Source organism: Oncorhynchus tshawytscha, linkage group LG10 (genome assembly GCF_018296145.1).
Source record: "Oncorhynchus tshawytscha isolate Ot180627B linkage group LG10, Otsh_v2.0, whole genome shotgun sequence".
In the NCBI taxonomy this organism is placed as follows: Eukaryota; Metazoa; Chordata; class Actinopteri; order Salmoniformes; family Salmonidae; genus Oncorhynchus; species Oncorhynchus tshawytscha.
The window spans coordinates 11738797-11761357 of NC_056438.1; the positions used below are offsets into that span (position 1 = coordinate 11738797).

Consider the following 22561-nt stretch of genomic DNA (forward strand, 5'->3'; position numbering starts at 1 on the left):
CTCCCCCTATCTGAGATACCTACTGCAGCCCTCATCCTCCACATACAACACCCATCCTGCCAGTCACATTCTATTAAAGGTCCCCAAAGCACACACATCCCTGGGTCACTCCTCTTTTCAGTTCGCTGCAGCTAGTGATTGGAACGAGCTGCAACAAACACTCAAACTGGGCAGTTTTATCTCAATCTCTTCATTCAAAGACTCAATCATGGACACTCTTACTGACAGTTGTGGCTGCTTTGTGTGATTGTTGTCTCTACGTTCTCTACCTTCTTGCCCTTTGTGCTGTTGTCTGTGCCCAATAATGTTTGTACCATGTTGTGTTGCTACCATGCTGTGTTGTCATGTGTTGCTGCCTTGCTATGTTGTTGTCTTTAGGTCTCTCTTTATGTAGTGTTGTCTCTCTTGTCGTGATGTGTGTTTTGTCCTATATTTATATTTATTTTAAATCCCAGCCCCCATCCCAGCAGGAGGCCTTATGCCTTTCAGTAGGCCGTTATTATAAATAAGAATTTGTTATTTTTAAATGTTTTAAATTGAACCTTTATATAACTAGGCAAGTCAGTTGAGAACAAATTCTTATTTACAATGATGGCCTACCGTGGAACAGTGCCTTGTTCAGGGGCAGAACGACAGCATTTTACATTGTTAGCTCGGGATTCGATCCAGCAACCTTTCTTAACTGGTTTGCCAAGTTAAATAAAGTTTAATAAAATACATTTCTGACACGTTAAAGGAACATCCAGTCGCAGTTATTCTCCTCGACACCAGAGAGCGGACCAAATAAATTATGCTCGGTTTGTTCCTCATCATGCACCGTACTCTGTCTTATTTTGCAAGGACTCGAAGTGGGAGGTCCTTTTCCTCGCAGACTCCAACATGGTGAGCCGTATTTCTTTATGATTTTCTCCCGAATCATCATCAAACATCACTTTTTCTGAAAATAATATTGCACATATAACTGCGATTGTATGAAAATATATACTTTGTGCAATGGTTAGTCCCTGTATTTAAATAATAAGTTATGTCTGAGTCTCTGAAACGATTTTAGAAAAACCGATTCGTTTGACCATTGTAGCCACCGGCTAGCTGGTTAGCATCAACTCTGCCCATTTCAGCCAAACATGTTTCCGTTACCACGATTTCTACGTTCAAAAGACTATTCCCGAAGTTTACACTAGCCTTGGTAATTAAGCACACCTTTTGCGGCGAAAATGTGTAAAATAAGCAATTTTTCTTGTGCTTTCACCGAGTAGGCCCCAGCCGGAAATCGCGTTCGTGGACAGTATAGCAAATAAGTAACTTGCATGCTAACATCTGCTAGCCAGAGGTCGCATGGTACCTCAAAACGAACAGCCGTTTGTCCGGTAGGCTGTTCCAGTGAAGTTGTACTGCTTGTGTTTAACCTTGTTTTCTGTTTACCAGGCACGAGGACCGAAGAAGCACCTGAAGCGCGTTGCAGCGCCCAAGCATTGGATGCTTGACAAGCTCACCGGAGTGTTCGTAAGTACATAGAAAGTAGCTATGTTGAAACCACAATGTTACTAGCTGGTTGCAGACTAGTATACAAATGGTTGGTCATTCATATCTAGCCATCAGTTTTCCATTACTTTCTCGACGAACATGTCATTCATTGTTTTGTTCCATACCTGTTCCTCACCTGGGCTATTGGAACACCGCGCGACCCAACCTAACTTGAGGCACTGTTCCCCTACTATTGAAAGAACATTTGCTTACTTGTAATAAAAAACCTTTTTAAAGTGAGCACGGCAAACCGTTGCTGGAAGGCGCTACATACTCAATTCTACTCTTTACGTGTAGTAAGATGGGGCCTGTAATACTTGTGTTTCTGAGCAGAGCTGTTGTTCAGGGCCTGTATACTTGTGTGTCTGAGCAGAGCTGTTGTTCAGGGCCTGTATACTTGTGTTTCTGAGCAGAGCTGTTGTTCAGGGCCTGTATACTTGTGTCTGAGCAGAGCTGTTGTTCAGGGCCTGTATACTTGTGTGTCTGAGCAGAGCTGTTGTTCAGGGCCTGTATACTTGTGTGTCTGAGCAGAGCTGTTGTAAAGTTTGTTTATACTAGACCCCACCTACAGTCAACCAATCACATCAATGCAGAATTTTGCTGGCGCATGGTACGAAACTACCGGAGGCTCAGCGATTGCATCACACCATCCATATGGCACCTCTGACTAACGTTTTCGTATCAAGCATAAATTGTCTGTTGCTAGATTGTGGCCCTACAAATGGTTTTAACCAATTAAGGTATTTGTAACATGCATATTTGTAGTCATTTGCTATTTCATCTACTGAACAGTTGTGGCTTTCCCTCCCATCCTAACCCCATTCCCCACTTACTATCGTACTCTTTCCTCCCTGTATATAGTGGTCTGCTGTCCCTGCATTGTCTATAGCCGATATTGTTAATGAAGGTAGGCAGCACCGCAGATATTGCAACGAATGAGATGCAAAACTTCACCCTGTCACGCTGTGTCGGTGTATGAAGATGGGTTTGCTTCACGCTGTTATGTGGGAATTCTGGGACCCAAACTGGAAGTTTAGCCTCGTGCTTCAACGCACTTAGTAGTTGCAGATATTGAGCCACTATGCTGTTTACTTTGTGCATCTACCTACGTCATATTGTTGAATCCACCTTTTAACTGCTCTAATATAGTTACAGTGCCTAACCCTATTCTCCCCCTGTAGGCTCCTCGTCCCTCCACTGGTCCCCACAAGCTGAGGGAGTGCCTGCCCCTCATAATCTTCCTCAGGAACCGTCTGAAGTACGCCCTGACCGGAGATGAGGTCAAGAAGATCTGCATGCAAAGGTTCATCAAGATCGACGGCAAAGTCCGCACTGATATCACCTACCCAGCTGGCTTCATGGGTAAGTCTGGCTGGGGGACAGGGGTTGGGTGAGTCTGGCTGGGGGACAGGGGTTGGGTGAGTCTGGCTGGGGCACAGGGGTTGGGTGAGGAAGGGAGCCATGGGAGAAGGCAATGGGAGAAGCCAAGGAGTACGGAAGGGTGGGTAAATGTTCGGCTGGCTCCTTTCGGGGTTAGGCGACGTGAACATCTGTGCCTCTCATATTCCCGAGAGACCTTCGCTTGGAAAAATGGAGGAATAAACCCCCCTGCATTATTAGTTGGTCCCTTTTTGAGACACCGTAGCAACAACACAGACAGTATACACTTCCACAAATTATTTAAAGATAAAATCAAGAAGTATGTAAATAATTGTCATTCTTTCAGAGATCTTAGTTGTGCAAATTTAGATCAGATGTTTGGTGCCATATTTTTCAAGTGAGAGAAAAAAAAATGTACAAGAATCACGTCCATAGTTCCCATTCCTGCTAGGAGTAGTACTGTTGACCAATCACTGACAGAGGCGTAGCTTTCGGCTATCTAACTTCGTGCGCAACTACGGGGGGAAATTGATTGTATTGGCTTAGACCACTGGCTCTCAATCCTGGTCCTGGGGACCTAAAAGGATGCATGTTTTTGCCCTAGCACTACACGGCTGATTAAAAATTGTCAGCTCATCAAAAGGCTTTGATTTTCAATCAGGTGTGTAGTTGCTAGTGCAAAAACATGCACCCCCTTGGGTCCCCAGGACCAGGATTGAGAACCACTGCCTTAGACTGTTGACAACGTGTAAACTATATTTTCTCTCAATGTTTATTGAAAACCCATACATTTTGCACAATGAGCATTTGTCTTTCAAATACATCTTTGCAGTTGATGGTTAGCTAGAGCTTTAACAAAAACAAACAAAAGTTTTGTTGCCATATTGACATGATCGGTCAAAAACGTCTCAAAACAACACATGGCATCAAGAATAAGATACAAATCACTTATGATTCCCACGTGACAGCTTGTCACTGTTGCTATGTGACGTCATAATCGTAACGCATGCCTTCCGGTGTCATTCTCAAGTTGTTGATCAACCCGTCTGTGCAAACGGTTAAGCCAATCGCATGCGTCGTAGTGTCGTGTGTGGTGAGAGAATGAGCGATACTAAGTCCTACATGGATCCTCCCTTGACGCAATCGCACATTTTTTTGGGTTCGTTGCGCTGGCGAAAGCAAAGCTAGAAGCATCTGTTTTTCACCTCAGCCAGTGATGAATGTAGAGGGCAATGAAGACACACTTTGGTTTTGATCAACGAGCTGAAATAAATCTCACCAATACCTCTAAGAAGTTCTGAGCTCTAATCAATAGGATGTTTTTATTTTTATGATTCAACCTGGGCCTAGGTCACTAAACATGGTGCTGAAGCTCCTCTGATTCGTCTCTACAGGAATTGTCTAATTGGATATGGATGGGCTGTAAGGCACTAACGGTAATGGCTGGCTTGCTCTGGGCTTTTAGGACAGTGAATGATTTTTCAGTCGTTTTTTGATAGTGGTGCTGCTTGGTGTTACTGGGTAGCTGTAAGACCAGATGGTCACTTCAAGGGATTACCTCTGGGCTCCCGTATACACACCACCAAACCTCCCGTATACACACCACCAAACCTCCCGTATACACACCACCAAACCTCCCGTATACACGCCACCAAACCTCCCGTATACACGCCACCAAACCTCCCGTATACACGCCACCAAACCTCCCGTATACACGCCACCAAACCTCCCGTATACACGCCACCAAACCTCCCGTATACACGCCACCAAACCTCCCGTATACACGCCACCAAACCAATAGCCATTCACTGTCTCATATTCACGTTTTTCTCGGGTGCGCATATTCCCTCACACAAACACACACACAGTAGTTCTTATCACCTTTATCCCTGCCAAGAGCGACGACCACAGTGTCGTTGATTAATTTCCTAGACCAGGTGACTCAGCCCACCATGTCACACCTCCTTCGCTGGACCATATCACGCTGTGGAGAAGCTCTATTCCATTTCCTTGTTTCTCACGTCCTTCCTCTACCCATTGGCTGAGAAGGTCAGAGGGGGGGGGTCTGAGATGTAGTCTAGCTTGTCTAAAATATTGTTGACTTTCATTCCGTTGGTCAATAACAGTTGAACCATCTGAAGTGTTTCCTAATATGAGAATGAATGGTAACAAACTGACAAATATTCCCTTTTTTGGGGGGGATTTCATGCAAAAAGCTGTTTTGTTCAAGTTCAACCATGACAGACTGAATGTTGTGTTTGTCTATGTTCTGGATGTGAATTAACTCTTAATGCATGTGCTATGTCTGTCTAGATGTGATCAGTATTGAGAAGACTGGAGAGCACTTCCGTCTGATCTACGATGTGAAGGGACGTTTTACTGTTCACCGCATCACTGCTGAGGAGGCCCAGGTATGACGCACGTTGTCACCACATAACCCTACCGGGTTGTTGTTGAGCAGTGCCATTATAATTGGCTGAATCGTCTGTATGACGGAGCAATGAAGACAAACTTTGGTTTTGATCAACGAGCTGAAAAAAAAACCCTCACCAATACCTCTAAGAAGTTCTGAGCTCCAAACAAAAGACTTAACTGAATCCTAATGTGAAATGGTTGGTTTTCTACCTTCTTGTGTAAATAAATGCCGTGTGTGATTTCAGTCGGATCCCTTGTGCTTGTGGTGCTGCACAGTGCATCCAGAAAGTATTCGGACCACTTGACTTTATCCATATTTGGTTGCGTTACAGCCTTATTCTAAAAAAAAAAATTTTTTTCTTCCCATCAGCAATCTACACAATACTCCATAATGACAAAGTGAAAACAGGTTTTTAGAAATGTTTTGCAAATGTATTCAAAGTAAAAATAAATTTAAAAAAACAGAACTTATTAACGTAAGTATTCAGAGGACACAGGACTGTGTAAAAGTGTGTAATGCGGTTAAAAAATCCTCGGTTGCGACCCCTCACTACAGAGTTCAACTGCCTCTGGAAGCAACATCAGCACAATAACTGTTTGTCGGGAGCTTCATGAAATGGGTTTCCATGACCGAGCAGCCGCACACAAGCCTGAGATCCCCACGTGCCATGCCAAGCGTCGCCTGGAGTGATGTAAAGCTTGTCGGCAGTGGAAATGCGTTCTCTGGAGTGATGAATTACATTTCACCATCTGGCAGACCAATGGACTTGGATGCCAGGAGAACGCTATCTTCCCCAATGCACAGTGCCAACTATAAAGTGTGGTGGAGGAATAATGGTCTGGGGAGCTTTTTCATGTTCAGGCTAGGCCCCCTAGTTCTAGTGAAGGGAAATCTTAACGCTACAGCATACAATGACATTCTAGACGTTTCTGTGCTTCCAACTTTGATAACAGTTTGGGGAATAGCCTTTCCTGTTTCAGCATGAAGATGCTCCTGTGCACAAAGCGAGGTCCATAAAGAAATGGTTTGTTGATCAGTGTGGAAGAACTTGACTGGCTTGCACAGAGCCCTGACCTCAAGCCCATCGAACACCTTTGGGGTGAATTGGCACGCCGACTGATAGCAAGGCCTTTAACGCCCAACAGCAGTGCCCAACTTCACCAATGTTCTTGTAGCTGTGAAGGGAAGAAGCATATGTGGCAAGTCCCCGTAGCAATGTTCCAACATCTAGTGGAAGGCCTTCCCAGAAGAGTGGAGGTTGTTATAGCAGCAATGTTCCAACATCTAGTGGAAGGCCTTCCCAGAAGAGTGGAGGTTGTTATAGCACCAAAGGGGAGACCAACTCCATATTAATGCTCATGATTTTGGAATGAGACATTTGAAGAGCAGGTCTCCGCATACTTCTGTTTGTGTAGTATAGTTGGGGTTCAGACCCCAAAACCTAGTGATTTTCAAATCAACTTTTGAGACATTTTTGGATTTAAGTGCTTAAGTTACTAGACTAGAAACTAGGTTATGGAAAGCCTTAACATAACAATCACTCACTTTCTTCTCGTCCATCTTACCCCCTCTCCAGTACAAGCTGTGTAAGGTGAAGAAGAACCTGATGGGTACCAAGGGAGTCCCCGCACTGGTGACCCATGACGCCCGCACCATCCGCTACCCAGACCCCCTCATCAAGGTCAACGACACAGTCCGCATCGACCTCGCCACCGGCAAGATCACAGAACACATCAAGTTCGACACAGGTAACATGATTTTATGGAACTTAAAAAACAACTTCTAGTGACCTAAAGAAATGGTTTGATACCGGTGAGGAAATGGGTTTAGAGATTGTGGGATTGATTTGGCTTGTATTTTAATGGATTTTATATACTACCCACCTATATACTCAAGCACTTTATGTAGTAAGGAAGTGAAGCTTCTCATCCTCTACCAATGTGGGGCAACCATTTAGTGAAATTGAACAGAAAATATTCAGCAGGATTTAATTGGTGCAGCGTGTTCAGTGCTGTTATGTCTCCCTCTGCACACCAACTAGTTTCCCACCTTCCCTGTCTGCATCCCGTGTCTGACAGGGCCTCTTGACACCTTTTTACACGACAGTGAATTTACAACGGTTTGCTTTGGTACTCTGCAGACAGAAACGGTACATTACGGGATGGTAACATCTGTTCATTCAGATATTTGCTCCATAAGCACTCTTGGAAGCAAACCAACACTACGACCCAATCAAACTCGGCATTCTTCTGAAGCAGTTCTAAACCTCTTCTCTCCTCCTTCCTCTCTCCTCCTTCCTCTCTCCTCCTTCCTCTCTCCTCCTTCCTCTCTCCTCCTTCCTCTCTCCTCCTTCCTCTCTCCTCCTTCCTCTCTCCTCCTTCCTCTCTCCTCCTTCCTCTCTCCTTCCTTCCTCTCTCCTCCTCTCTCTCTCCTTCCTCCTCTCCTCTCCTTCCTCTTTCCTCTCTCCTCTTTCCTCTCCTTCCTCTTTCTCTTTTCTCTCCTCTCTCCCCTCTTTCCTCCTCTCCCTCTTTCCTCTTCCTCCTTTCTCTTCTCCCTCTTTCCTCTTTCCTCTCTTCTCCTCCCTCTTTCCTCTCTTCTCTCCCTCTTTCCTCTCTTCCCCCTCTTTTTCTCCTCCCTCTTTCCTCTCCCCTCTCTTTCCTCTCTCCTCCCTCTTTCCCTCTTTCCTCTCCTCCCTCTTCCCTCTTCCTCCCTCTTTCTCTCCTCCCTCTTTCCTCTCTCCTCCCTCTTTCCTCTCTCCTCCCTCTTTCCTCTCTCCTCCCTCTTTCCTCTCTCCTCTCTCCTCCTTCTCGTAGGTAACCTGTGCATGGTGACTGGCGGTGCCAATTTGGGGCGGATTGGTATCATCACTAACCGGGAAAGGCACCCTGGCTCGTTTGACGTGGTTCACGTCAAAGACAGCGCTGGAAACATCTTCGCCACCAGGCTGGGAAACATCTTCATCATTGGCAAGGTGAGCAGAGGAGTTGGGATGTAGGCGACCACATGTACAGAGGGATGCAAATACACGTTGAAGACAACTCGACCCCTCCATTTCTTGACACGCTTGTAGTTGCTCAGTACTCGTGTGTGTGATTGTACGGAGGTAGAACAAAGCCAATGCTATGTCTTCGGTACCAGTGTGATATTGTCTGCTGGTTCTATCCTCAATCGCTGGCACACTTTAGATTGAAGAGCAGGTTCACATCTATACCAAACCAAGTAGACTGCAAACTGTGTTTTAATGTTTTACTCTTCTATCTGCTGGGGTGGGGACTTGGATGGAGATCAAGTTGTCACCATACGTTCTCATATTCTGGCCTTTTTCCCAACCAGCATGATCACTTCTTAAAAGCATAATGTCACTTTTCAAAGCTATTTATTTAGTCGTCTTCCTGTCCTGTGAACACGTCTATTTCCTGTTCAGATCTGTCTCTACTTATCTCAGTTCTGATGGTTGATGGCTAAAACTTAATGTGGTTTTTAACTTTAAATAGTTGAATGTGAGTTGCACCCGTTCCCTTCAAATGTTCTAATCTTTTCTCCTTCCCCGTCTCCAGGGCAACAAGCCGTGGGTGTCCCTGCCTCGTGGAAAGGGTATCCGCCTCACAATCGCCGAAGAGCGAGACAAGAGAATCGCTGCTAAGGCCGGCAGCAGCTAAATCCTATATGTAGGTCTAGGCATCCTGGCTTTGAAATAAAAAATGTTATTTACAACAAAAACCATCCGCTGCCTGGACTTCTGTTTTCCATGTTTAGTCAATTATTTGTTAATGTATATTTTCAGAGCAGCTTTCCCCAACAAATGGGCTCACACTTGAATAGTAGTTTCAATCTTCACATAAACGAGTGATATTTTATGTCTCCCAGAATCTCCCCTCAACATTATAATGCACTGGAATTTCTAAGGTGGAATTGGGGACGAATTGAGACCATAGAGAAGAAAATAACATATCCCAAATGGCACACTGTTCCCTATATAAGCGCACTACTTTTGACCAGGCACCATAGGCCTCTGGGGCCTTATTTATTAACCTTGCTGATGTACAGAAGATACCTCCAGTGCAAGTTTTCGGAAGTTGGCGTTTCTAAAAAACGGATCTTGACATGAACGTGTGCTTTTATCTTCTAGACCGTGCTCTGTTTCTAGTGGTTAATATTGCATTGCAAGTATGTAAGTAGCCCAGTGTTTTGTGAAAACGGGGATAAGATGGTCACTCTTTGTTCATGAGAAGGAAAACTGGTTAATAAGATGCAATCATTTGTCGTTAGTGAGAATCTTTCGTTGAACTTTTAAGTTTTCAAACCACTTCTAAAATGGACGTCTCTTTCCTAGGCTAATGCGTTACGGAGATTGTACAATTCCTCATCCCGTCTGTCACCGTATGGTTTCATAGTCACGAAGTAGCCAACAGGTCAGGGGACCAGCCGTTCCATTTCTGGTGTAATTGGACCCACGTCACAGTAAATAAGCTATTTCGGGTATTTTTGCTCCGCCATCGGATCCGGAGAGCGTGTTTAACGGTGGAACCGACGGTTTTATGCCACTTTTGTAGTTTTCGCCGGAATAGTGTAACTCATTTCTCAAATATTTAATTTATAGCCATATTTTCATAGCTGAATAGGCTATTTTAAGTATTTTGCCCTGCATCAAAGGAAGCGTTTTTTCAAACACAATTGAACAAGTGAACAGGCACTTGCTCTTTTGCATTGAAGTGTTTGTCTACCATTGTTAAGTGCGCAATGTTTCAGTATTTGCGGGCAGTGCAGCATATTTGTGCGCATTATTTTCCACAGCCATTAGCAATCGTTTTTTGTCTAATATTAAACTTGTGTTTTTTTCTTCTGTCAGATGGCCTAGGCCTACCGCAAATGTTCTGCCAACGCCTCCATAGACCTTTTGGCGAGTTCTCCATTGCTATTTCCTTTAGGAAACTGCCTTGGCCTAATTCCGATACAGCAAATAAGGGCGTTGTCACCACAAAAGGTCAATGATGTGAGTTTTTCAGTCTAAATTGTAATGCTCATTCACGCGTGCGCAGTTACGTACGGGTCTGATTTATAAAAAGGGAGTCAAGGACGGAGTGTGAACGTGGATGGAAATTCTCCACTCGCGCATCATTAGGCAACTAACTTCTACAGGGTGGATCCCAAAATAAATGTGTTAAATTATCAAAACAAATTAAGTTAGTTGTACAAGACATTTTCTAGATAAAATGTTTTAAAAAATTAGCATATTGTTTTGCAATGTGTGGGTGGTTTTTTGTGACAAAACAAAAGCTGATTCGAAAGGGGGTGTGCCAGAGATATCGAAAGTCTTCTGCAGTAGGATACACATGCGTATACTCCGTGAAAGGTGGCTATCGAAGGGTACACTACTTTCAGATATGGCCCCTATGTAGGGAATGGTATTCTGTTTGGGATGCAGGCGTCATGGTATATCGATGAAAGCAGGTATGATTATATTTTACCTTAACCTGTCTAGCTTTTTCTACATATTAAGTGAAAGGAGACGAGAAGAGCTGCAGTAGGGATCCACTTTAGACTATTGAAATGCACCCAGAGTGTGTGACGGCTGGAGCCCGTCAACCCTTCTCTTTCCCTCCCTCCCTCCCTCCCTCCCTCCCTATTCAGGTGGCTGGTCTCGCCATCCCTCGTATCCCCTCTTCCTGACGTCTCCATGGCCCCATCACCCCCTCCTTTTCTATTCAGGAGGCTGGTCACCTCATCCCTCCCCCTCCCTCCATCTTTCCCTCTATCATTCCTACCCTCCTTCTTTCCCTCCCTCCTCCCTTCTCTGTTCAGGAGGCTGGTCACCTCATCCCTTCCTCCCTCTCTCTCCTGTTCCTGAGTCCTCCAGAAGGCCATATGGACCCTGCTGAGAGACGGCCTGTTCCTCCCACTTGGCCTGCACACTCACCTAGGGAAGGAAGTGTGTGTGTCACTGTTTGAGAGAGAGTGTGTCTGTGTCACGGTCTGTGTGTGTGAGAGTTAGTGTAGCGTCCTGATTCTCCAGCAGGAACTTGGCCTACGGACTCACGTCGACACTACACACCACAACACACCCTGCAGGAGATGGTGTGGGTGTGTGTGTGTGTTGTGGGGCGGGTGGGCATGGATGGCAGGACGGAACTCAACATGACTGACCATATGATCTCTGACACACCACTACAGCAATGTCCTCGGCTGGTTTATTTTAGGGACAAGAAGTGTGTGTGTGTGTGTGGCTAAATTTGAGAGGGAATAATTATCTACACTAGAGATTCTACCGTCTGACACTAGGGATTCTACCGTCTGACACTAGGGATTCTACCGTCTGACACTAGAGATTCTACCGTCTGACACTAGAGATTCTACCGTCTGACACTAGAGATTCTACCGTCTGACACTAGGGATTCTACCGTCTGACACTGACACTAGGGATTCTACCGTCTGACACTAGGGATTCTACCGTCTGACACTAGAGATTCTACACGTCTGACACTAGAGATTCTACCGTCTGACACTAGAGATTCTACCGTCTGACACTAGGGATTCTACCGTCTGACACTAGGGATTTCTCTGACACGATTCTACCTGACACTAGGGATTCTACCGTCTGACACTAGGGATTCTACCGTCTGACACTAGGGATTCTACCTGTCTGACACTAGGGATTCTACCGTCTGACACTAGGGATTCTACCGTCTGACACTAGGGATTCTACCGTCTGACACTACGTCTGACACTAGGATTCTACCGTCTGACACTAGGGATTCTACCGTCTGACACACTACCGTCTGGGATTCTACCGTCTGACACTAGGGATTCTACCGTCTGACACTAGGGATTCTACCGTCTGACACTAGGGATTCTACCGTCTGACACTAGGGATTCTACCGTCTGACACTAGGGATTCTACCGTCTGACACTAGGGATTCTACCGTCTGACACTAGGGATTCTACCGTCTGACACTAGGGATTATGTGCATTTGTTTGAATGAAATCTATGCGGCTGTGTTATTTATATTAGCTTTGTCTAGTCTCAACTGAATTTGTGTGAGTGACTGTTATCATTCAGTTCCAGCATTCATTTACCTGCCACCTACCTACTCAATATAACTGACCGTTTTGGATGTTCTGATCACAGGCTTTGATGCTTGAAGTCGTTCCAAACTTTACTTCTGGAAGTTTGTTGTACAAAGGCAGTTCCAGCATTGTTTACTGTCCAACATCAACTCCTTTTTTCTTTATAGTGTTTTATCCCCTGATCAAAGAGCTCCTCATGGATTAACTATAAACCAAAGAAGTGCTTCTCTCCTGTGTCTCTTCATTCTAAACTTTATTGACATTGTTTCTAGGGACAAAGGGTAAGTAATACTCAGAAATATCCTCTCTTTTGAGATGCAGAACTGTACACACACACACACACACACACACACACACACCGTTTGAAGGGTGTAATGTGAGCTTGGCCAGGCTCCTGCTCTGCTCTGGTCCTGGCTACAGAAAGAAAACAACCTATTTGATGTGAACAGAACAGAACTTGGATTCACCAGAGACCCAGTCAGCTTTTGACCAGACCTGGGCTCAAATACTATTTGAAATCTTTTAAGTGTTTCCTTTAGCCTGCCTGGAATGCCAGGTGGGTGGGGTTTAGAGTTGTGGGACTATTCTATTGGTCAATTAAGCCAGATAAGCTCAATCAAGCACAGATAAAGTGTTTGAAATTATTTCAAATAGTACTTGAACCCAGGTCTGCTTTAAAGGGGTACATTTGGCAGAGGGATAATGGGCCATACAGAAATAAATAACATGCATTCAAAGAAAAGCAAAATAATACTGTGAGGGTGGTGGAGATGAAGAAAAGGAGGAGGGGGATGGAGGGATTCTGGAAGAGTTTGAGCTCATACGTTAGAGCAATGAAGTGGGTTGGGCATGCCGAGAAACAATGAACACAGTCATGGAAGGAGGGAAGGAAGGAGGGAAGGGTTGGGGACAGATGTTTCCAATCAATTGTGCTTCCATCATGTGATGGACAGATGGATGGTGTGTGTGTGTGTGTGTGTCAGTGTGTTCATGTGGTCACTGTTTATGGAAATCCCATCAGAAGCCGTGGGAAACATGATCAGACTACTGTACATGGTGTGTATGACGGAGCCTACCTTCTCCTTCCAATAACTATCCCACTCTCTGTATTTCTTGTTCCCTCTCTCTCGCTCCGCTGTTGATGTTTTCAATGGTGCCAAAAAAGACCATGCCTCTCCCCTCCCCCTTTCTCTCTCCTTTTTTCTCCCTCTTTCTGAGACACCTCTCTTTACGTCCCCAACCTCTCTCTCGCTCTCTCCCCTGGTCCCTTATAGTCAAAACACAGACAGACTGCATAAACTGCATCTACAGCACATGGCTAGGGCTACAGTATATGGCTGGGGCTACAGTATATGGCTGGGGCTACAGTATACTGCTGGGGCTACAGTATATGGCTGGGGCTACAGTATAAGGCTAGGGCTACAGTATAAGGCTAGGGCTACAGTATACTGCTGGGGCTACAGTATACTGCTGGGCTACAGTATACTGCTGGGGCTACAGTATACTGCTGGGGCTACAGTATATTGCTGGGGCTATATGGCTGGGGCTACAGTATACTGCTGGGGCTACAGTATACTGCTGGGGCTACAGTATACGGCTGGGGCTACAGTATACTGCTGGGGCTACAGTATATTGCTGGGGCTATATGGCTGGGGCTACAGTATAATGCTGGGGCTACAGTATACTGCTGGGGCTACAGTGTACTGTTGGGACTTGGGGGATTGTGGCTGGGCTGGTGTTATTGTTGGGACTTGGGGGATTGTGGCTGGGCTGGTGTTATTGTTGGGACTCAGGGTTGTGGCTGGGTGGGTGTTATTGTTGGGACTTGGGGTATTGTGGCTGGGCTGGTGTTATTGTTGGGACTTGGGGATTGTGGCTGGGCTGGTGTTATTGTTGGGACTTTGGGGATTGTGGCTGGGCTGGTGTTATTGTTGGGACTTGGGGTATTGTGGCTGGGCTGGTGTTATTGTTGGGACTTGGGGTATTGTGGCTGGGCTGGTGTTATTGTTGGGACTTGGGGGATTGTGGCTGGGCTGGTGTTATTGTTGGGACTGGGGGGTTGTTGGGACTTGGGGGATTGTTGGGATTTGGGGGATTGCTGGGACTGGGGGATAGTGGGATTGGGGGATGTTGGGATTGGAGGGATTCCTGGGACTTGGGGGATTTTTGGGACTTGGGGATTGTTGCTGGGCTGGGGATGTCTGAGGGGGATGAGATGTGCTCCTTTAGTGTAGGAAGGGAGTTCACAGTTGACATAGAGAGGAAAAGAGAGTAGAGAATTGAGAGTTGGAGTGGAGAGAAAGAAAGAAAGAAAGGAATGTGGGTCAGAGGGGAAGAGAGGGAGAGAAAGAGAGAGATGGGAGGGGTGAGGGGGTCAACGAAAGAGATGGGAGGGGTGAGATGGTCAAAGAGAAAGAGAGAGATGGGAGGGGTGAGGGGGTCAAAGAGAGAGATGTGAGGGGGTCAAAGAGAAAGAGAGAGATGGGAGGGGTGAGGGGGTCAAAGAGAGAGATGTGAGGGGGTCAAAGAGAAAGAGAGAGTCACAGTGGAGAGTTGGTGAAGTGTGTTCCTGGGTATTATATACGGTGAATTACAGTTTTTCCAACATTCTATCCATGCTTGTCTAAGTACAGCTGTGAAAACTTCTCTCTGACCCATAAAGCTTATTGTTCCATCACTGAGAGAGAGCATGAGAAAGGGAGAGAGAACAGAGAGACTAGAGGAGAGAGAAAGAAATGGAGAGCGAGAGTGGGAAATGGAGAGAGAAAGAAAGAAATGGAGAGAAAGGGAAATGGAGAAAGAGAAATGAAAGAAAGAAATTGCGAGAGAGAGAGAGTGGAGAGAGAAAGGGAGAAAGGTAGAGAGAGAGAAATTGAGAGAGAGGAATGGAGAGAGAGAGATAAATGGTGAGGAAGAGAAATGGAGAGAGAGAGAGAGAAATGGTGAGGAAGAGAAATGGAGAGAGAGAGAGATAAATGGTGAGGAAGAGGAATGGAGAGAGAGAGATAAATGGTGAGGAAGAGGAATGGAGAGAGAGAGAGAGAAATTGAGAGAGAGGAATGGAGAGAGAGAGATAAATGGTGAGGAAGAGAAATGGAGAGAGAGAGAGAGAAATGGTGAGGAAGAGAAATGGGTAGAGGCATCCAGACCGCCAGTGCACCTTCACAGCCCAGTGTATCCGGTGCCTCTGCCAAGAACGAAGCCTCCAGTGATGATCCATGGCAAGAAGCCTCCAGTGATGTCCATGGCAAGAAGCCTCCAGTGATGTCCATGGCAAGAAGCCTCCAGTGATGTCCATGGCAAGAAGCCTCCAGTGATGTCTATGGCAAGAAGCCTCCAGTGATGTCCATGGCAAGAAGCCTCCAGTGATGATCCATGGCAAGAAGCCTCCAGTGATGTCCATGGCAAGAAGCCTCCAGTGATGTCCATGGCAAGAAGCCTCCAGCGATGATCCACTGTCACGCCATGACCTTAGAGATCCTGTTTATGTCTCTATTTTGGTTTGGTCAGGGTGTGAGTCAGGGTGTGTATTCTATATCTATTATTTGTATTTCTTTGTTTTGGCCGGGTAGGGTTCTCAATCAGGGACAGCTGTCTACCAAATAAAGAGAAAATAAAGAGAAAATGTACACTCACCACGCTGCACCTTGGTCCTCTTCTTTTCACGGCCGTGACGAGAGAGAGAGAAATGGAGAAAGAGATAAATGGTGAGAGAAAGAGAGAAATGGTGAGAGAGAGAGATAAATGGTGAGAGAGAGATAAATGGAGAGAGAAAGATAAACAGATAAATGGAGAGAGAAAGAGAAATGGTGAGAGAGAGAAATGGGTAGAGAGAAATGGAGAGAGACAGATAAATGGTGAGAAAGAGAAATGGTGAGAGAGCGAAATGGAGAGAGAAAGAGATAAATGGAGAGAGACAGATAAATGGAGAGACAGAGATAAATGGAGAGAGAAATGGAGAGAGAAAGAGATAAATGGAGAGAGACAGATAAACGGAGAGATACATGGAGAGAGACGGAGATAAATGGAGAGAGACAGAGATAAACGGAGAGAGAAAGAGATAAATGGAGAGAGACAGAGACAAATGGAGAGAGAAATGGAGAGAGACAGAGATAAATGGAGAGAGAAAGAGATAAATGGAGAGAGACAGAGATAAATGGAGAGAGAAAGAGATAAATGGAGAGAGACAGACAAATGGAGAGACAGAGATAAATGGAGAGAGAAATGGAGAGAGAAAGAGATAAATGGAGAGAGACAGATAAACGGAGAGATACATGGAGAGAGACGGAGATAAATGGAGAGAGACAGAGATAAACGGAGAGAGAAAGAGATAAATGGAGAGAGACAGAGACAAATGGAGAGAGAAATGGAGAGAGACAGAGATAAATGGAGAGAGAAATGGAGAGAGAAAGAGATAAATGGAGAGAGACAGATAAACGGAGAGATACATGGAGAGAGACGGAGATAAATGGAGAGAGACAGAGATAAACGGAGAGAGAAAGAGATAAATGGAGAGAGACAGAGACAAATGGAGAGAGAAATGGAGAGAGACAGAGATAAATGGAGAGAGAAAGAGATAAATGGAGAGAGACAGAGATAAACGGAGAGAGACAGAGATAAACAGAGAGATAAATGGAGAGAGACAGAGATAAATGGAGAGATAAATGGAGAGAGACGGAGATAAATGGAGAGAGACAGATAAACAGAGAGATAAATGGAGAGAGACGGAGATAAATGGAGAGACAGAAATGGAGAGAGAAAGAGACAAATGGAGAGAGACAGATAAACAGAGAGATAAATGGAGAGAGACGGAGATAAATGGAGAGAGACAGATAAACAGAGAGATAAATGGAGAGAGACGGAGATAAATGGAGAGAGACAGAGATAAATGGAGAGAGACGGAGATAAATGGAGAGAGACGGAGATAAATGGAGAGAGATGGAGATACATGGAGAGAGACAGAGATAAATGGCAATATATAAATGGAGAGAGAGCAGCTGGGTTATATTGGTGTTTTCTTTCATCTATAAGGGTCAGAGGGTCAGTATTTGCCATGAACGGAGGAGGGAGGGAGGGTGTGTGTGTGTGTGTGTGTGTGTGTGTGTGTGTGTGTGTGTGTGTGTGTGTGTGTGTGTGTGTGTGTGTGTGTGTGTGTGTGTGTGTGCGTGCAGACAGGAATGTGATGGAGAGATGTTGAGAAGACCTCCTTAGATGGCACCAGTTATTAGTTGTATTCAATCATGGAAGTATGACCAAATTGGTGATATAGCCTCGGCCTACATAGATAGGTCTATGTATCTAAAAAAATAGGCCTCTATCTTGCACTTGATGTGAGATAGATGGAGAGGTTGCCTCTCTATATAAGTGGCATTAGTTAAAAGGCGCCTAAAAAGTTTAGATAATCAGTCAAATAGCTTACATAGTCTCAAGTTCCAGAGTATCTTTGCAACGTGCGGGGTCGGGTGACGTCTTGCTGTCCTCAGATCAGACCAGAGGATTTGATTCCTCTTCCTCCTCCCCGCAGCAGGTTTCGCTTCGGGAAGACCAGAGACAAACAACCCTAGCCCATACTGGTGTGTCGAGGCGGAGAGCACCGCGTCGTGGACAGTCAATCACAATGCAAAAAAAAATGAACGCACTGGACTCGCAACAACTCTTACTACGGCTCCTCTTCAAAAACAATAACAGAGGTTGCCGCACGGATTACACGCTTCTTTAGGAGGATAATATTTCGACTGGGTTTGCGCGTGTGGAAGGAAAATGCCCTTCTACAAGCGCACGCTAGTTCCCAAGGATGTCTGTAGAAACGACACGAAGAGGCCAAATGCGAATTTCGGGGACTTGGTGGACGTGTGCGGGTTCTCTCTGTGTTCGGTGCTCCGACAGCTCTCGGATTTATCCCGACAGTCCGTCAGCATCTTGGAAGAGCTCGAGGGCGAGCTTGTGTCTGTCTGTCTCCGGTCGGAAACGCTCGAGGGCAAGGTGATTTGTTTACAACGGCACATCACCGCGCTCTCCAAAAAGCCACCGCCAAAGAGTAAGAAATTAATCACACTGTATAATTTTATATAACTTGTGTGGCCGTAGGAGTGAGCTCAACTCACTGAGGTCAACTTTTAGTTGAGAATGTGTAGGAGAGAGATTCATAACCGCCAGTTATTGTTTGAGGTAACTTGGACATGGTGGAGGAAAGAAATCATGCTATGTTTATACTGTAAAGGGTGACGATCACATCACTTGTGTGCGTTTCTTAGCCATAACCGTGCATTCTGCAGCTTTCAACGGTTGTTTACAAAATAGGACTCTCCCGCTTTCTCACTCTGTCTTTTGACTTGTGTTTTTTAACCCCTACTCATATTCCACTCATGTTACAAAACAGTAGTCTATTGTCTATATTCCTTAAGGTATGGGCCACACTTCATCAGCGGCCACTGGAAACGCTGCGCGTGCCACAACATTGTGTCACAGTGGCAACCCAACCGGTATACTTTGTCGCCAAGTCACTTGGTGCGACACGAGCTATAGGCTATTGCGAATATCGACAGCGCGCATGATTACAGATTTAGATAGTTTATCCGATGAACGTGTAGAGGTTAGTGTCACCGATAGATGTTAATTCAAATAGAAATAGAAGCACAGCACGCGATGCACGATTTGATGTCCCAAATGGCATCCTATTCTGCATGGTCAACAGTAGTGCACTATATAGGGAATAGGGCTCTGGTCAACAGTAGTGCACTATATAGGGAATAGGGCTCTGGTCAACAGTAGTGCACTATATAGGGAATAGAGTGCCATAGGGATCTGGTCAACAGTAGTGCACTATATAGGGAATAGGGCTCTGGTCAACAGTAGTGCACTATATAGGGAATAGGGCTCTGGTCAACAGTAGTGCACTATATAGGGAATAGAGTGCCATAGGGATCTGGTCAACAGTAGTGCACTACATAGGGAATAGGGCTCAGGTCTAAAGTAGTGCACAATAGGGTGCAATTTGGGACCTAATAAAAGTGACAGCAGTTCTGTCTGAGGCTGTCGACCTCTGTTTCTGCACTGCCCTGTTGGCTTGAGTTCAGCCAAACCAAGCCAAACCAAACCAAGCCAAACCAAGCCACACCAAGCCAAACCAAACCAAACCAAGCCAAGGCAGCTACCAGAGACTGAACACATGGCCCAGAACAAAAGAAATGTATTTCCTGTGAAAAAGATATTGTAAGTTAAGCAGCTCTCAGTTGGAGAGTGGAACCTCAGTCATGATGTCTACAGTCAGACGTAGAGAAACACTTTTCATGTGGTGCTGCTGGTGGAATAACAGGTCAACCACAGTAGATTATAGAAGTGCCATGGCAACTCACAGTGAAGTGCCATGGCAACGCAGAGTGAAGTGCCATGGCAACTCACAGTGAAGTGTCATGGCAACGCATAGTGAAGTGCCATGGCAACTCACAGTGAAGTGCCATGGCAACTCACAGTGAAGTGTCATGGCAACACAGAGTGAAGTGCCATGGCAACTCACAGTGAAGTGCCATGGCAACTCACAGTGAAGTGTCATGGCAACACAGAGTGAAGTGCCATGGCAACTCACAGTGAAGTGCCATGGCAACTCACAGTGAAGTGCCATGGTAACTCACAGTGAAGTGCCATGGCAACTCACAGTGAAGTGCCATGGTAACTCACAGTGAGGTGCCATGGTAACTCACAGTGAAGTGCCATGGTAACTCACAGTGAAGTGCCATGGCAACTCACAATGAAGTGTCATGGTAACTCACAGTGAACTGCCATGGTAACTCACAGTGAAGTGCCATGGTAACTCACAGTGAAGTGCCATGGTAACTCACAGTGAACTGCCATGGTAACTCACAGTGAAGTGCCATGGTATAACTCACAGTGAAGTGCCATGGTAACTCACAGTGAAGTGCCATGGTACCTCAGAGTGAAGTGAAGTGCCATGGTAACTCACAGTGAAGTGCCATGGTAACTCACAGTGAAGTGAGTGCCATGGTAACTCACAGTGAAGTGCCATGGTAACTCACAGTGAAGTGCCATGGTAACTCACAGTGAAGTGCCATGGTAACTCACAGTGAAGTGCCATGGTAACTCACAGTGAAGTGCCATGGTAACTCACAGTGAAGTGCCATGGTAACTCACAGTGAAGTGCCATGGTAACTCACAGTGAAGTGCCATGGTAACTCACAGTGAAGTGCCATGGTAACTCACAGTGAAGTGCCATGGTAACTCACAGTGAAGTGCCATGGTAACTCACAGTGAAGTGCCATGGTAACTCACAGTGAAGTGCCATGGTAACTCACAGTGAAGTGCCATGGTAACTCACAGTGAAGTGCCATGGTAACTCACAGTGAAGTGCCATGGTAACTCACAGTGAAGTGCCATGGTAACTCACAGTGAAGTGCCATGGTAACTCACAGTGAAGTGCCATGGTAACTCACAGTGAAGTGCCATGGTAACTCACAGTGAACTGCCATGGTAACTCACAGTGAAGTGCCATGGTAACTCACAGTGAAGTGCCATGGTAACTCACAGTGAACTGCCATGGTAACTCACAGTGAAGTGCCATGGTATAACTCACAGTGAAGTGCCATGGTAACTCACAGTGAAGTGCCATGGTACCTCAGAGTGAAGTGAAGTGCCATGGTAACTCACAGTGAAGTGCCATGGTAACTCACAGTGAAGTGAGGTGCCATGGTAACTCACAGTGAAGTGCCATGGTAACTCACAGTGAAGTGCCATGGTAACTCACAGTGAAGTGCCATGGTAACTCACAGTGAAGTGCCATGGTAACTCACAGTGAAGTGCCATGGTAACTCACAGTGAAGTGCCATGGTAACTCACAGTGAAGTGCCATGGTAACTCACAGTGAAGTGCCATGGTAACTCACAGTGAAGTGCCATGGTAACTCACAGTGAAGTGCCATGGTAACTCACAGTGAAGTGCCATGGTAACTCACAGTGAAGTGCCATGGTAACTCAGATTGGACACTTGTGATTTACTATGTTGGTATGACAATAATGAGATTGTAAGTTCAGCAACTCTCCAATTGCAGAATGGAACGTCAGTCATGAATGACAAAGATTTTCAATTCATAATGTTGTCTTTGTGTTGGTCTAATAACATTACATAGCATGACACTGACTCAGTACCGGTACCCCCGCTATATAGCCTCCACACTGACTCAGTAGCGGTACCCCCTGCATATAGCCTCCACATTGACTCAGTACCGGTACCCCCGCTATATAGCCTCCACATTGACTCTGTACCGGTACCCCCTGTATATAGCCTCCACACTGACTCAGTACCGGTACCCCCTGTATATAGCCTCCACATTGACTCAGTACCGGTACCCCCGCTATATAGCCTCCACATTGACTCTGTACCGGTACCCCCTGTATATAGCCTCCACACTGACTCAGTACCGGTACCCCCTGTATATAGCCTCCACACTGACTCAGTACTGGTACCCCTGTATATAGCCTCCACACTGACTCAGTACCGGTACCCCCTGTATATAGCCTCCCACTGACTCAGTACCGGTACCCCTGTATATAGCCTCCACACTGACTCAGTACCGGTACCCCCTGTATATAGTCTCCACATTGACTCCGTACCGGTACCCCCTGTATATAGTCTCCACATTGACTCTGTACCGGTACACCCTGTATATAGCCTCCACACTGACTCAGTACCGGTACCCCCTGTATATAGTCTCCACATTGACTCAGTACCGCTACCCCCTGTATATAGTCTCCACATTGACTCCGTACCGGTAGCCCCTGTATATAGCCTCCACACTGACTCAGTACCGGTACCCCCGCTATATAGCCTCCACATTGACTCAGTACCGGTACCCCCTGTATATAGCCTCCACACTGACTCAGTACCGGTACCCCCTGTATATAGCCTCCACACTGACTCAGTACCGGTACCCCCTGTATATAGCCTCCACATTGACTCAGTACCGGTACCCCCTGTGTATAGCCTCCACACTGACTCAGTACCGGTACCCCCTGTATATAGCCTCCACACTGACTCAGTACCGGTACCCCCTGTATATAGCCTCCACACTGACTCAGTACCGGTACCCCCTGTATATAGCCTCCACACTGACTCAGTACCGGTACCCCCTGTATATAGCCTCCACACTGACTCAGTACCGGTACC

At 45.8% G+C, this 22561-nt stretch overlaps 1 protein-coding gene and 3 non-coding genes across 4 annotated transcripts; all 4 read left to right on the plus strand.

The window, feature by feature from the left end:
• The first annotated feature begins 765 nt into the window (after positions 1 to 765).
• LOC112259724 (40S ribosomal protein S4) lies at positions 766 to 9043 on the plus strand. Its single transcript, XM_024434343.2, has 7 exons — positions 766 to 882; positions 1426 to 1503; positions 2706 to 2886; positions 5218 to 5315; positions 6897 to 7068; positions 8134 to 8291; positions 8878 to 9043. The coding sequence occupies exons 1-7, from the start codon at positions 880 to 882 to the stop codon at positions 8977 to 8979; spliced, it is 792 nt and encodes a 263-aa protein (XP_024290111.1). The 5' UTR covers positions 766 to 879; the 3' UTR covers positions 8980 to 9043.
• Positions 4134 to 4209, plus strand: LOC112261176. Its single transcript, XR_002955129.1, has one exon. It is a non-coding gene; the product is annotated as a small nucleolar RNA SNORD61 (small nucleolar RNA).
• Positions 5402 to 5480, plus strand: LOC112261177. Its single transcript, XR_002955130.1, has one exon. It is a non-coding gene; the product is annotated as a small nucleolar RNA SNORD61 (small nucleolar RNA).
• LOC112261174 lies at positions 8366 to 8502 on the plus strand. The gene has a single exon (XR_002955128.1). It is a non-coding gene; the product is annotated as a small nucleolar RNA SNORA57 (small nucleolar RNA).
• Positions 9044 to 22561: the final 13518 nt, after the last annotated feature.